Genomic DNA, 14,805 nt, shown 5'->3' with positions numbered 1-14,805 from the left:
GCTCTGTGGATGTGGGGAAAGCGGTGGACGTGATATACCTTGACTTTAGCAAAGCTTTTGATAACGGTCTCTCACAGTATTCTTATCAGCAAGTTAAATAAATATAGTTTGGATGAATGGATAGAGAACTGGCTAGAGCATAGGACTCAACGAGTAGTGATCAATGGCTCCATGTCTAGCTGGCAGCCGGTCACAAGCGGAGTGCCCCAGGGGTCGGTCCTGGGGCCAGTTTTGTTCTACATCTTCATTAATGTTGAGGATGGGGTAGATTGTACCATCAGCACGTTTGCAGATGATACTAAGATGGGGAAAGTGGTAGATACCCTGGAAGGTAGGGATAGGATACAGAAGGACCTAAACAAACTGGAGGATTGGGCCAAAAGAAATCTGATGAGGTTCAACAAGGACAAGTGCAGAGTCTTGCACTTAGGACGGAAGAATCCCATGCACAGCTATAGACTGGGGACCGATGAGCTAGGCAGCAGTTCTGCAGAAAAGGACCTGGGGGTAACAGTGGTTAAGAAGCTGGATATGAGTCAGCAGTGTGCCCTGGTTGCCAAGAAGGCTAATAACATATTGGGCTGCATTAGTAGGAGCATTGCCAGCAGATCGTGGGAAGTGATTATTCCCCTCTATTCAGCATTGGTGAGGCCGCATTTGGAGTATTGTGTTCAGTTCTGGGCCCCCCACTACAAAAAGGATGTGGACAAGTTGGAGAGAGTCCAACGGAGGGCAACAAAAATGATTAGGGGGCTGGAGTACAAGACTTATGAGGAGAGGCTGAGGGAACTAGGCTTGTTTAGTCTGCAGAAGAGAATAATGGGGGGGGATTTGATAGCAGCCTTTAACTACTTGAAAAGGGGTTCCAGGGAGGATGGAGCTAGGCTGTTCTCAGTGGTGGCAGATGACAGAACAAGGAGCAACGGTCTCAAGTTGCAGTGGGAGAGGTTTAGGTCGGACATTAGGAAAAAGTTTTTCACTAGGAGGGTGGTGAAGCACTGGAATGGGTTACCTAGGGAGGTGGTAGAATCTCCATCTTTAGAGGTTTTTAAGCTGCGGCTTGACAAAACCCTTGCTGGGATTATTTAGCTGAGGTTAGTCCTGCTTTGAGCAGGGAGTTGGACTAGATGACCTCCTGAGGTCCCTTCCAACTCTATGATTCTATGATCTTTGAAATATGTGTACATTTTGGATCAAGGATTTTTCCTTAAGGGCTCTTTTATTTTCGAAAGCAGCTGTAATGGAATATGTTACACCCCCATCTTCCTCAATCATTTTTCATAAAGAGGTCTGTGGCTGTTGACATCTTAAAATTTGAAGATACTGTAGTTGAATTGTCTGTTGATGACTTATTAGAAATGTGTACCACATAACTTTGGTTTTATAAATGGTTTCATAATGCATGTATCCTATACTAATTGTGAAGGTGTGTCACCACACTAAGCTTTTTCTCTTTTCATGTAAGTGCTACAGTTTCATCATGGATGCCTAAAAGGTCCATATGCATAGAAACTGTTTAATGACAAGACCTGTATTATTCACGGCTCTTAGACAGAGCCCTGTGTCCTCTGTGATTCTGTGGGCACACAATTTGCCATTGAATTCATGCCATGACACATAATTGTACTCCTTTCATTTGAAACATAAAAAAGCATGTTGCTCTCATGGCACAAACATGTACAAAGTGTAAACCAATGCAATGCTGTCTTCTTGAGTTTGCAGATAGGTTGAAACAACAGCTCTGAGTGGTGTGAACTGCCTCATTCATCTCAATGTATAAACTCTAACACCTAGAGATAACAATTGAAGTGCCAACACTGTTAGTTGTTTCACTGGTGATCATTTCTAGCAGAAATATCCAGCTAATGTGCTTACCCCACAATCACATGCTTTTGCCTGCACCTTCTCAGGTGCCAAAAGTTCAACTGTCCCCAATCCAACTAAATCTTCAGCTTCCCCTATGACAACCTCTACACTGTAGTCTGGCATTTTCAGTATAAATCTATAGCATATCAAAAGATGAGAATGTACAGAACAACATAGAGTAAATGGAATTTAACATCAAAACAAAAATACTGGGACTACCATAGGGATTATATTATTTTTTAAAATATTTTATTCAATAAAAAGCTCTATTTTAATTTTTTTTCTGAAGACGCCACAGAAACTTCTGCCACAGTACTCCTACATCCAATGACTTTTCACAGAACAACTGCTGTATTTTTAAGAATAAGGCATTCTAATTTTTGAGATTATCGATTAAAGCAACATTCTTATTATGGGTACGATTGTCACAGATAGTACGTCTATACACTAATGTAAGCCCAGGGTTTGAACTCAGGCTCAAGCCTAACTCCCCCATCCTCTCAGTTGACACACAAATTGCACTAACCCAGAGCTTGAATCCAGGGTCCCAGGACCCCCACAATGGAGGTCCAAGCCTGAGTCAAGCTGAGACCCAGAATTCAAGTCTTATTACTCTGCATTGTAGACACAGTCACCCCTGGATTCATGCTCTGGGAGTCCACCAAAAGCATTCCACAATCATCCACCCTAACTTTCTTTGTCCTCTGGACAGTCAAGCTTTGTGGACAGTCAAGTTTTCCTACACTGAACCATGAACAAAGGGCTAGAGCAGCCACATTTTGGAAAGGTATTAGGAAGTCTGGGATATGGTTGGTTGGATTTGGGTCTGAGTACTGCATTGGGGATGATGGAACCCTGGGTTCAGGCCCACGTTAGAAAATTCTTAACTTAGGGCTGACAAGCAATGTAGAGGCTCAAGCCCTGGATTTTGCAGAATCAGCTGACTTGAGTTCCACTAATCTTAGGCTTGCATTGCACTGTAGACATACCAGAGTTTGTTTTCTTTGCAAGGCTTTATTATGGAGGGCACTCTTATGACTGTTTTGCATGACCTTAACTGTGCATTTCTGCACTGTCCAGTATTTGGGTTTCTTTAAATTTAACCTTAATGCTGAATTTCCTGTGATTCAAACAGTGGATTTTTCCAATATTGCAATATTCCTGCATGTCTTTTACCCTGATACTTGCTCCTATTCTTAACACCAGCTAAACAAAATTTTTTGTCTGGACTTTTCTTAATTATTTTAAAATATTTTAAAAGATTGACATGTATTGGAAACCAGGGGACAGGATACTCTACAGAATTGCTAAGCCCCAAAGAGCATGGCAAATGGAGTAGCAGGAAACTCCACTGAGTGCTGGCTTCCCAGATCCACAACAATATCTGTTAATAAGCTGCCCCTACTTTCAGCCTCTCCCAAGCTCTGCCAGACTCCATACCTTGATTCCTGCTCCCCTTCCCACTTTGTTTCAGACTTAAAGTGCACAGGACCTACTACAGACCATTGTGGGATAGCAGAAACCATAGACCCAATGCTCACATTATAGGGATTTAGGGGAGCAGGGAAAGATGGATATGAGACAGCAGATGATTCAGGTAACTCAGTTCTGAAGCCAAGAGGGCTGCAGGATCTGCTGAGCCCAGCAGATACTGCAGATCTTCAAAACTCTGCAAATATTCTGAGTTTGGGATAAAAGAGAAGCGCTGGGAGTCTAGGAACATTATGGGGCTTCTCACCAGAATCTGGTGTCCAGCTACCTGTTAGGGTCTGCTAATCCGCTGCTGCCGGTGTCTGCTGCCTCCCCACTAATCTCTTGTGCACAGTAATTTTGTAATGATTGTCAGGAAGCCATGCATTTTGAGTCTCCACCTTTTTCTGGAGATTCTTTCAGAACTACCAGTTTCACCCACAGATAGGAATGAGATATGTACAGTACAGGAAGAAGGATATGCAGGACTGGAGGAAGATGTGGATTTTTTCTTCACTGCTTTGCTTTTTACTGTCTTCCCTCTCCTTTTGCTTCTGCCTTGTTTTCTGCACCTGTCCCCTACCCTGCTTTTCTCCATCACACTTTGTTTCCTTCGCTTCTCTGATCCTGCCCACGCCAATTCATTGCTGTCCCTTTTTCCTCTCTTCCATTCATCTTGCCACAGAATCCTTCCATGACCTACACTGCCATTTACAGAGGTCTAACCAATAGCGCGTGGGCTGTCAGTGACTGGCCCTGGGTTCAGTGGTGTTGGGTAAAAAGTATTCTGTGGATCCCCCAGCTGTGCAGGTTTAGTGGACCATGTTCCAACCACCTACAAACCCCTCCATGCTGCAGAGAGAACTAACATAAAACATCAGAACTTCCTTTCGTCCCCTCTCTGGGATTTAACAAGGAAAAGTTTATTATTTATTATTATCTGTAGGGCTCAAAGGCCTCCAATCAAGGATCAGTGTCACATTGCATTAGGTACTATATGAGTAGTATAGCCAGGCCCAGTATGGGCCAGGTCCTGCCCCAAAGAGCTCTGGTCCAGAGTTTTTATTTTCTAGTTGCAGTTCCTAGTGGAATGTATTTCTTCCATAAGTGCAAAAAGGCCACATGACCCTTCGATACTGAAATGTGTCAAGTATAAGATTTAATGCTTCTACATTCATGGAGAGGCTATTCTCTAGCAAACAAATCAATAACTCTGCTATAACTATTACCAGCCTTTGTCCCTCAATCCACTTTTTCATATACCCAAACAGTTTATGAGCACTTTCAACATAGGTAACATTATCAGACAGCTTAACATTTCTAAATTTCAGCTTATAAGACTTGGGAGTAATTTTAAACCTTTGCAATACCGCTTTTTTAAACTTTACATAATCTAATGCATCATCTAACTCCATTTCATTAAATACCTTCCTGACTTTTCCAGTCAATTTGGTGAGAAGAACAGGCATTCTTTTCTTATTAGGAACCTGTGAATAACACACAGAGTCTTTCAAAAATAGACAAAACCTCCTCAATATCCTCATTATCTCTGTAAATGGGACAGATACTTTCCAGGTCTTTGATGGTGAGAAGCAAAGAATTCTCAGATGGCTGTGGCAGACCCCTTTTCCCTTCCTGAATCTGGAGCTGGATTCTGGCTGCTTCCATCTGTCTTTGATGGACTCTCTCGGCCATCTCATCTGTCTTTTCCTCAGTGGCTTTCAGCTCCATCTGTCTTTGATGAGCTTTTTCTTCCAGTTCATCCCTTCTTTGCCTTTCCTGCGATCGAAGTTCTGCCATTTCTCTCTCGTACTGAAGATGCCGGCTATCTTCCCAGGCTGGCTGCCGACCTTCTGCAACGGCTGCCTCTGTGGAAGAATCGGCTGGAGGCCCTGTTTTCAGGTTGTTCTCTTTAAGCAGATCTCTCATTCTCTGCTCCGAGCTATTCCCATTATGAGTGATTTTTCTATCCTTACATAACTGTTTAAGCTCTCTTGTGTTCATAGCATCATATGATCTCTGCTCACTCATCTTAACTAACTTTAATATTTAGCACTCTCAATATCAAATTTTAAAATTTGGAATAGCATGATGTTCTGATCCAAAACCCAAATGTTCTGGTTCTGTGGATCCTGCTAAAACTATGCCACTGTGAGCCTTCCATGCCCAGGGCAGCCACCTGAGAATGCCAAGGTCAGGTCAGGCTGTAAAAGGAGAGCAGATTCTCCCAGTACTGGTGGGTGGCACTGAAGCCAAACTTCCCAACCAGTCACAAACTGTGCTTTTGATTCCCCACACTGGTTATCAAGAAGCCAGTACACAAATACACACAGCCCCCTTTACTGCATTCCAGTCTCTGGCTCCCAATCAGCCACTAGGTCCAGTAAAGAGACCAGTTATTTAAACTCTATACTCTTTACTAAAAAGGTTCCCGCTGACCCCAAAGGGTCAGCCACAGTACCAGATCAATATAAGTTTGGATCTTACCCAAAATACCACACTGCCAGCCATTCCTTTAGTAACTAAAACTAAAGGTTTATTATAAAAGAAAGAAACAACCATAAGAGAAATGTTAAAGAATTAAAGTAATCAGATACATACAAATGATTTGAAAGTCCATATAGATCAGGTTTCTAGAAGAATTGTGGAGTTTGCAGGCTTGTATAGTCCCTCTGGTATACATCCAATACTTGGATGGGTCTCAGTCCTTTGTTTCACAGCTTCAATTCAGTTGTGGATGAGCTGATCCAGAGGTAGGGTTGGTAGCTGAAACTGAATCCTGACTGAAAGACAAAATGGCTTCCCAGGCCTCTGCCTTTTATCTTCTGGCCTCTGCCATGCTGCTTGTGGAATTTCACAGGATCCAAAATGGAGTCCAGAGTCACATCGGCAAGTCCTGGTTATTCATCAGGTATATCCCTGGCTTCTCCCCCTGGGCTCCTTGTACCTGTGAATGTCTCAATGGGCCATTAAGCAGGCTATTGTTCTGCAGCCATCCTGTCTGAGATGCCACTCAGACAGTACAATTTGAAATACTGATATACCAAACATATCTATAACTTCCATTACACATATAACACAGGAATATAAACATCATCATCTTACTTAGCACATTACAGCCTAACAGTACCTGACATAGCATATATCACAGGAATTATTAAGATTTTGACATACTGATGTCAAACAAGATCATAAATGCTCCCCCCCGAATCCAGCCAGCGTTACAGAATCATATTCCAATATTATCAATTATACTGGAAAAGAGGAATGTTTCAGCTCTTTGATACCTCTTCTATTATTAGTCTGATATACTTATATCTGTCTGTAACATTATGAGATTTCTTTTTACAGCATGTTTGTTCACCAAAAAATGATCCTCACATCAATGTATCATTTCAAGAGCCCTATGTTGTTGTTTACATCATAGTTTCTCAACCTGTGGTATGTGTACCCCTGGGGGTATGCGAGACACAGGCAAGGGGTACCCGAGGAAAAACAGAGTGAAGGGGAGGCAGGCGGCAGCTGCCGACTTCTGGGAAAGCCGGGCAGCAGCCGCCCACTTCCCACCTGGTCCCAGCTCCCAGCTGGGAGGCGGGCAGCAGCTGCTAGCTTCTGGGGAAGGCGGGTGGCAGCTCCCTGCTTCCCACCTGGTCACAGCTCCCAGCTGGGAGGCGGGCAGCAGCTGTTAGCTTCTGGGGAAGGCGGGTGCAGCTCCCCGCTTCCTGCCGGGTCCCAGCTCCCAGGTGGGAGCCTGGTGGCAGCTTCCTATGTCTCATAAGCTGGCCTCACAACTGGGTGGCAGCCACCCGCGCCCTGGCTCCGAGCCGAGGGACAGCCTCCTGCGACCCGGCTTGAAGACGGGCAGCAGCCGCCTGCCCACCTCCCCGGGTTCCAGTCGGCGCAGAAGCTTTCTCTGTCCCAGTTCAGATTGGGTGGCAGTCACCTACCTCCTGGGCTGACAGCCAAGCGACAACCACCTGCAACTTCCCAGGTGGCAGCCCCCCTCCGACTCAAAGCCCAGTGCCCAGAAAACTTGTCAATTTCATTGCTCTAGCTGAGCAGTGAAATTGACAACTATGACAGCCCCAGATTTCACCAGTTACCTCTTTTCCTGTCTCTCTCTTACCCCTTCCTCCTCTTATTCTATGGCATAAAATTTGGTGAGGCACTTTATATTCCCCAGCATTAGCATGCTGCTCAAAGCCTCCAAGCTTTGACCAACATCACCTCTAGCCCAGGTACATACTTGAGTTGCACACCCCTGGTGTAAAGGTGGTAACCCTACCTACACTAGATCTGACATCTGTCATATCACGGCCTTATATATTCAGCCCTTCTTCCAACATATGGCTCACATTAGTCTGTAAATATAAAATCCCATGGAAAATTGAGTGTTGGGGTACTTATTAAAATTTTCAGATGTTAGGGGGTACTTGCTACTTAAAAGGTTGAGAAACACTGGTTTAGATCAACGTTAAATCTGCAGATTATTCATTCCTTAATTTAGTTGTATTGTAACTGTTCATAAAATTGCTAGTTTCTAGATAAAGTAGTAACCATAGCAACCAGACATCAAATTAGAGAGCAATCAGAATCAAGACTATCAGCCATAAGCAACAATTTCAGGCTGGCAATGTGGGAAAAAACAATGGTTAAGAAGTATTTGTGCCTCAGCCTTGTCATATTCAGAAGCCAAACTCATGTATTTTGCAAAGAATCGCTGCATATATTACTGCAATGATCACAAATCTGGCCTGCAAACAACTACTAGTGGTAATAAGCAAAACAACTGAGATACAGTGCTTTCCTTGGAGATTAAAGATTAGATGGGCTGGGAGGAGTTTCTTGCCAAAGTATTTCTGATCCTGTTGCTGGTTAACAGCCATCCTGCTAAAAGAAAGAGTGATATTACTTATAACTGGTGGTGAGGCCTTGACATTCCAGCGTGTAATTCACACCACTGAGGAGCTGTGTCACTCTTGCCCTGCATCCTGGGGCACCTCACAATGCTTTACTGCTGTAGTTTCCAACCTGGGCCCCCTCACAAACAGACAAACTGCATGCAGATCACACGTTGAGTGTCTGTATAGCTGTAGTCTGCCAGCACACTCTAGTCACACAGTGGTTTCCACCAGCCTTGGTTAATACTTGCAGGGTGACCCCAACAAACTCTCAGTCCTGAATTTTCCCCCAAAAATGTGTGTTCTGCACTATCCAGTCCTCTTCTGGAAAGTTCAGATATTTTGGATCTGTTGCTCTTCTAAGGGACACTTTGTTACTTTAAATGGAGTCACCACACAATTTGCAACACTGTATTAGTTTTGATCAAAGAATAAAACAAATGTATCTAATTATAAAGAGAGAGATTTTAAGTGAGTACAATTATGAGGCATTAGAGTTAGAAATTGTTACAAGAGAAATAAAAATAAAACACTTTCTATTGCTGTAAGTTAATAAACTAGACTTTGGTTCAAGGTGCAATCCCTTACCCCATGTTCCCACTAACATTGCTAACCAAATTTTCAGGCCAGAATCTGCTTCCAACTTAACCCTAAAGATTTTCTTCTGATTAGTAAATCTGTTACTTTGTGGTACATTCTGTGATCAAAGGTTTGCAACATTTCTCCATCATCCAGCTCCTCTGGTTTGCATCAGGTAGAATGGCTGTGGTTTTTCACCCTGCCAGGTAGCCTGCCTCAAAACCAGTGGTCATCTTCCAGGCGCATCTCTAACATCACCTCTCAACAACTCTTTCTTCTCCTTCCCCATTCCCACATCTCCCCACATGTGCCACTTATGTTCCATCAACCTCTGCCCCAGGGATCTTTGCTGCTTCTTCAACTCTGCTCTACTCCTCTTTTCCTCAAGCCCTCCATCTTCTTTCTTCACGGCTCTCAAATTATCCTCTGTTGAAATCTCCCATCTGCCCACCTCCTAGTTTGTACTGTTTCTCACCCATTAAAATAACTTTTAAAAAGATCAGAAATGAAAGGGCTAAGCCAGTGTGAAAACATTACATAAAGTAGTTCCGTAAAACTTTCAAAAAATGCTTAAGTTGCTGAGAAGTATAAGTCCCATTTTCTAAAGTGATTCAGGCACTTAGGAGTCTAAGTCTCACTGACTTTTAATAAGTTTTAGGCTCCTAAGAGTCTAAGGGTATGTCTACACTGACGGCGGCAAAGATCAACTATCTGGATGAGCGGTCAGTGAAGACCTGCTCAGTCGATCCAGAAGTCGACGCAGTAAAACCACCCCCTCAAGTGGCGTAGTGCTGCGTCGATGGGAACACGGTTCCCGTCGACACAGTGCAGTGAAGACGGCGGGCAGAAGGGAAGCATACCAGTTGACGGGAGTTATGCAAGATACTCTGCGTAGCTTGCATAACTCCTGTCAACAGCCACCGAATCACCCGATAAGTGTAGACCAGGGTTAAGACACTTTTGAAAATTTTACCGTGTCTCATATTTTTTCTCCGATACTGCTCTCCTCACACTTTTAGCAAAAGAGATCAGAAAACAATTCTTGCCAGGATCCATTTTACAGTTTATTCAGATGGGTCAGATGTATTTTTTTACCATGAACTTTCAGAATGCTAGACTGAGCAAAGTGGTGGGAGTTTTCCCTTAAATAATATCCATTTTTTCCTGAAGCATAAAATGAACAGCCAGTTTTTTAAAGCCGTCTGACAGAAACAAGAAGAGAATAACAATTTTTATTCATCTTTATCAAATATGCTGTTGTCATTTGAAGGTTTAAACAGAAAGACTGCCCATTTTTTTAATCCTTGCAAGTGTAACAGACTTGCTGCTTTTCTTGGTAGGAGTTCCCTCATTAGGTACATACACTATTCATTGCACCATTCTGGAACCTGTTTGTTGTGCTATAACACAATGCACCTTCAGCATTTATAGAACCACTCCATTTATATAATTCACAGACCTTTCACTTTATAGAGCTTGGTTTCAAGTCACTAGTTAAACCGCTTTTAGCTGAAACATGTGCTTGGATTGCAGCATATGAATTCTTAGAAGCCATCTGCAACCAGACAATGAGACACACAATAGCATTCCCTGGAACAGTGCTTAGTGCTTGAATGGCTAGAAGTTATCAGGTCTGATTTGTGTGCACTGCAGAACTGAAACGGCTCAAGCCTTTTTTCACTACTCTTTAGATTTGTATGTCCCTTTCTAGAATTATGTAAGATTCAGGGAGCAGTGACCCTGAAAAAGAAGCAGATTATCAACAAAGTCATAACTTACACAGAGTGGTTTTTCTGTCTCCTGTTTTGTGTGTGTGCATTTGCAGTCAATGTTGCACATATGTAACGGGGATGCTGTTTAAGAAACAATGTTTTCAAAAACAGCATATTGTCAACATCTCAGTCTTAGCAGACAAGTGTTTATAAAACTCATCACACCAAATAACAGGTGATATTTTTTGGTTCAAAATAAAAACCTCTAGACCTAAGCAACAATAATTCTCCTTGAAGGTGGTTTATTTGGGTTTAAGGAGAGTTTTAAAAATGGTTCCTGTTTGTGGCTTTATTTCCACAGCCCTAGAAGCTAGTTGGATGATTTGAGAATGTCATATTCCCTTTCAAAAATCTTTGAAAAAATGATTGATATGCAGCTAAAATCAGCCTCAGAGCTGAAATGAATCTTTTTTGGGGGGAGGAGAGATTTTGCAGGGGTTACTGCATCTCAGGTGAGCAACAATTAACAGATTCCATATCTATATTCAATTTGGGGATATAACAGCACAAATCTGAGTTTCTGTCTCTAGGAATCAGGGCTTTTGTTTAAATGTCCCATTGCCACTCTCACTGTACACTCAAACCAACTTTTAAAACATCACATTTTACCAACATTTAAATAGGCTGTCATTTTCCCCCCACCCAGTGTTACTGACTGTAAAAGGGAGAACCATGATACATCACTGCAAATCAACTAGCTCACCCTGCCTAATTAATTATGGGGGAAATCTCCAAAAAATGCCTACAAAATTAAACAGTTTTAAACAAAGTTCATGGTTTGGTATACAAAGACCTCAGCCTACTTAGTACCAGAGCAAATACACTAAAATTCATGCCAAAGGTTAGAAATGTATTGATTGAAACACACAAAAAGAAAACAATCAAATGAGGTAACGAGCACTGAAACTGACTGATTATGCAAAATAAACTTACTCAAAACCTGTTAAAGTCCCTTTTTGGAGACAGTGAATATTGGTTAAAGTCTCATATTCAGTGAAACAGTCCTTCATAGTGGGGAAGAAAGGGGCAAGTTCTGTTGTTCTGACTTGGGAATGATAGTGACTTTCTTGCTTTAGGCAAAACAAATAGACACAGAAGGGAGAGAAGAGATAAGATGATAAAGATGGGCTTTTGCTGATGTTCTCAGAATACAGGGCAGCTGGTCAGTCACAGACAGATGCTTTGAGCTGACAAGTCACCGCAACAACAGTTGTTCTGGATCTCAGCTCGCCTCCCCAGTCAGGGAAATCATCTGGTTGTTCTGGTCAGGTTCCTGTCCTTTCCTGGTCCTTCTCAGGCTGACCAGAGCTGGATGTCTCATCCCACTGTGCTGGTGCCATGCAGTACAGCTGATTTCAGGATCAGGTGGAGAAAGAAAGAGAGAATATAGAGAAATAGGGAGGGGACAGAAAGGAGCACATGAGGAAGGGGCAGACAGAGCAGAATCTCACATGTATCTTCTTGGGGTCCTCACTCCTGCAATATAGATGGTCAAACAATCCCACTGGAGTATCAAAGTCTGATGTCACAGCAACAATCCTTCCACCGCAGCTGAAGTGATGGTAAATATTTCCCCTTTTTCTTTCCCAAAGTCTGTTTTAAGGGCCCCAAAAGCAGTGCATGCAATATTCCATCCTCTCATTATTTTGTCCACCAATTAGGCCTAATTTCTGACACACCAGTTTTAGTTCATTGATTTCTGACCCTGAACTCCTCTTGTTTACCAGTTATAATCATAACACAATCCTTGAGTGGTATCAGTAGACTCTTCCTGTTTAAGAAATTCAGTCTCTGTCTCCTTCTCACATCCTTTCTTAACCAATTTTCTAAACAGATCATTGTGACACATCATGAACTTTTACCCACTTTTCACCAGGTAGGCTAACTATTAAATTAGGCCTGCTAGAGCACAATTACTACAACAGGTCCCGTGGGTCTGCTCCATCTACAGGTCTTCTTGCCCCTCTTTCAAGAACTGGGCAGCATTTCCCCTGCCTGGCAGCTGTCTTTAGAACCCCACTTCGAGGGGAGGTACCAGTATGAAGAGTGCTCTATGCAAATACAGGCTGAATGCACTTTTTAATACATTTATCATTAGTTATCAGGAAACAATGTGTGTCACCCAACCTCACTTTTGCAATCTCCCCACAGGTGGACCTTGATCCATGGAGCGTCCTCTCTGTGGGGGGTGATATGGTGCAACAAGGGTCAATACCGGAAGGGGGATATCCACATGTGGATCTTGGGTGGAAAAGCCCCCCAAACTGATGCCATTAGGACTTCTTACTGGCTGTGGCTTCTGATGACACAGCTACTAGGAAAGAAATTAAGAACAAGTGCAAAGAAAAAGGCAATCCACAATGGAATGATGGTTGGGGTCTCTTCTTAGCAAAATGTAAAGCAATAATAAGAAAAGGAAATTAGCTCCTCTTCACTTCAGCCATAATACAAACAAGTCATTTACTTCTTCCTGCAGTAGCCATGTGCACTGGTACTTACCTATCATAGAAATCAGCCATTTTAGGACTATGGAAATCTTCTACATCAAAGAAATTATTACTATCTTTGTCCAGTTTACAAGCCTATTGAGAAGGAAAAACAATTAACTGTTGATAGATCATCATCAATAACATTGAAATAAATGTCTAATGTCACAATCAGTGAAGTTTTGGGAGACATGAACAAGTTTGTCTGGGCAGGGAAGCTAAGGGAGTTAGGATTTCACAAATCATTATTGGTTTAAATGTATTTATTTGGGGAAGTGAACGGCGAGGAATCAGCCACAGGAAACTGGGACAGCTAGGTTGCCAGCTATAATGCAGCCCAAGCCAGTAGTGATCAAAAGTTGTTACCATGTGTGGAGATCAAGTTCCCAGTGGATCCACACATCACACAAATCACCATTGTAATTGGCACTTTTGGACAGCCTCAGCAGAGGCACCAAGGATTAAATAGACATGGAAACTGAACTACCCTTTCTTTCCCAGATGTGGCCCTTCCAGGGCAGGGTTGAAGTACATTGACATGACAGTGGAAAGCTTGCACTACTGTTACCTATATTGCACTTGTTCAATAAGTGGGCCTGCATTCTCTAGGGCTGATAATCCAACTCTACACTCACATAAAACATTTAAAACAAAGTGTTTGTTTACTATTACTAATTGTACACAAATTTCTATAGTATTTAGCACATATTCTTATAGTGCAAACAGCAGCCTTGCAAGATTACAAGCAAACTAGCAAATTAATTTGAAACACCTGAATTGTAAGAATTAGACGTGTCATATACAGATTTTACACACAGTGCTTCCTTCCCCTCACAAACAATTCGTTAAATATTTACAAACATGGAAGAATAAACAGAAACTGTTTTGTTCTACAGGAAAAGAGAAATGTTAAAGTTCAGATGCCAACAGTTTAGGCTCTAATCAAACAAAGCACATAAACACGCATTCAATTTACAGCACATAGAAAATCACATTGGGATCACTTGTGCTTAAAAGTCAAGTAAGTGCTTCAGTGCTTGCTTACGCAGGGCCTTACTTTGGGGTCTAACTATCAAGCCTGTTATAGCACAACTCCTTGGAACCATATGTTCCAGTCCCAGCCAGCAGAGTGACCTCAACCCTTCAGCTTCCCAAGAGAGAGAAATTGAATTTCATGCAGTTTGCTGTGTCTGGGTTTGTACTGGCGACTTAAAAACTGAGATCTTGTCTACTCTGCACAGATGTTAAAGAACCAAGGGTACTTTTTGAAATAGCAGAGATTTATCCTGCTGTCAGGCAGCATGCCATGAACTGCTTTCTCATGGTTTTAAGAACTATTTTAAATAATTTATTATGCATATAGCAAAGTAGAACCTTTGGCAAGTCTGAATATTAAACTAGGGTAAAATTTCCAAAAATTGCCTAAGTGACTTAGTCCTGGTCTACACTACAGAGTTTGTTCGACCTATGGCAGCTTACATCGGCCTAGCTCTGTAAGCGTCTACACTCAGATATCACTCTCACCGATGTAACTTGCCCACTATGCTGACTTAACTCCACCTGTGTGAGAGGTGTAGACACTGCATTATTTATATAGACGTTAGTGGCCTCCAGGAAGCATCCCACAATGCCCCACCTTGACTGCTCTGGTTAGTTTTGAACTCTGCTGCTCAGTGGCCAAGTACACAGGTACACAGCCTTCCCCTTAAAGTCCCGTGAATTTTTGAAATT

The 14,805-nt window shown here is 42.4% G+C and overlaps 1 protein-coding gene across 8 annotated transcripts in view; it reads right to left on the bottom strand.

The window, feature by feature from the left end:
* LOC137163844 (uncharacterized) overlaps positions 1–14,805 on the bottom strand; it is a 72,944-nt gene that overhangs the window by 33,317 nt on the left and 24,822 nt on the right. For all 8 annotated transcript variants that reach the window (XM_067564231.1, XM_067564228.1, XM_067564230.1 and 5 more), the window contains one exon: positions 13,088–13,170. In XM_067564231.1, coding sequence (XP_067420332.1) covers positions 13,088–13,170 — 83 coding nt within the window. The remainder of the gene's footprint in view (positions 1–13,087; positions 13,171–14,805) is intronic.

Source organism: Emydura macquarii, unplaced genomic scaffold, assembly GCF_026122565.2.
Source record: "Emydura macquarii macquarii isolate MOO-44397 ecotype Brisbane River unplaced genomic scaffold, CSIRO-AGI_Emac_v2 contig_2636, whole genome shotgun sequence".
Taxonomy (NCBI): domain Eukaryota; kingdom Metazoa; phylum Chordata; order Testudines; family Chelidae; genus Emydura; species Emydura macquarii.
The sequence above is the reverse complement of the archived record's forward strand: the minus strand, read 5'-3'. Positions and strand labels throughout refer to the sequence as shown.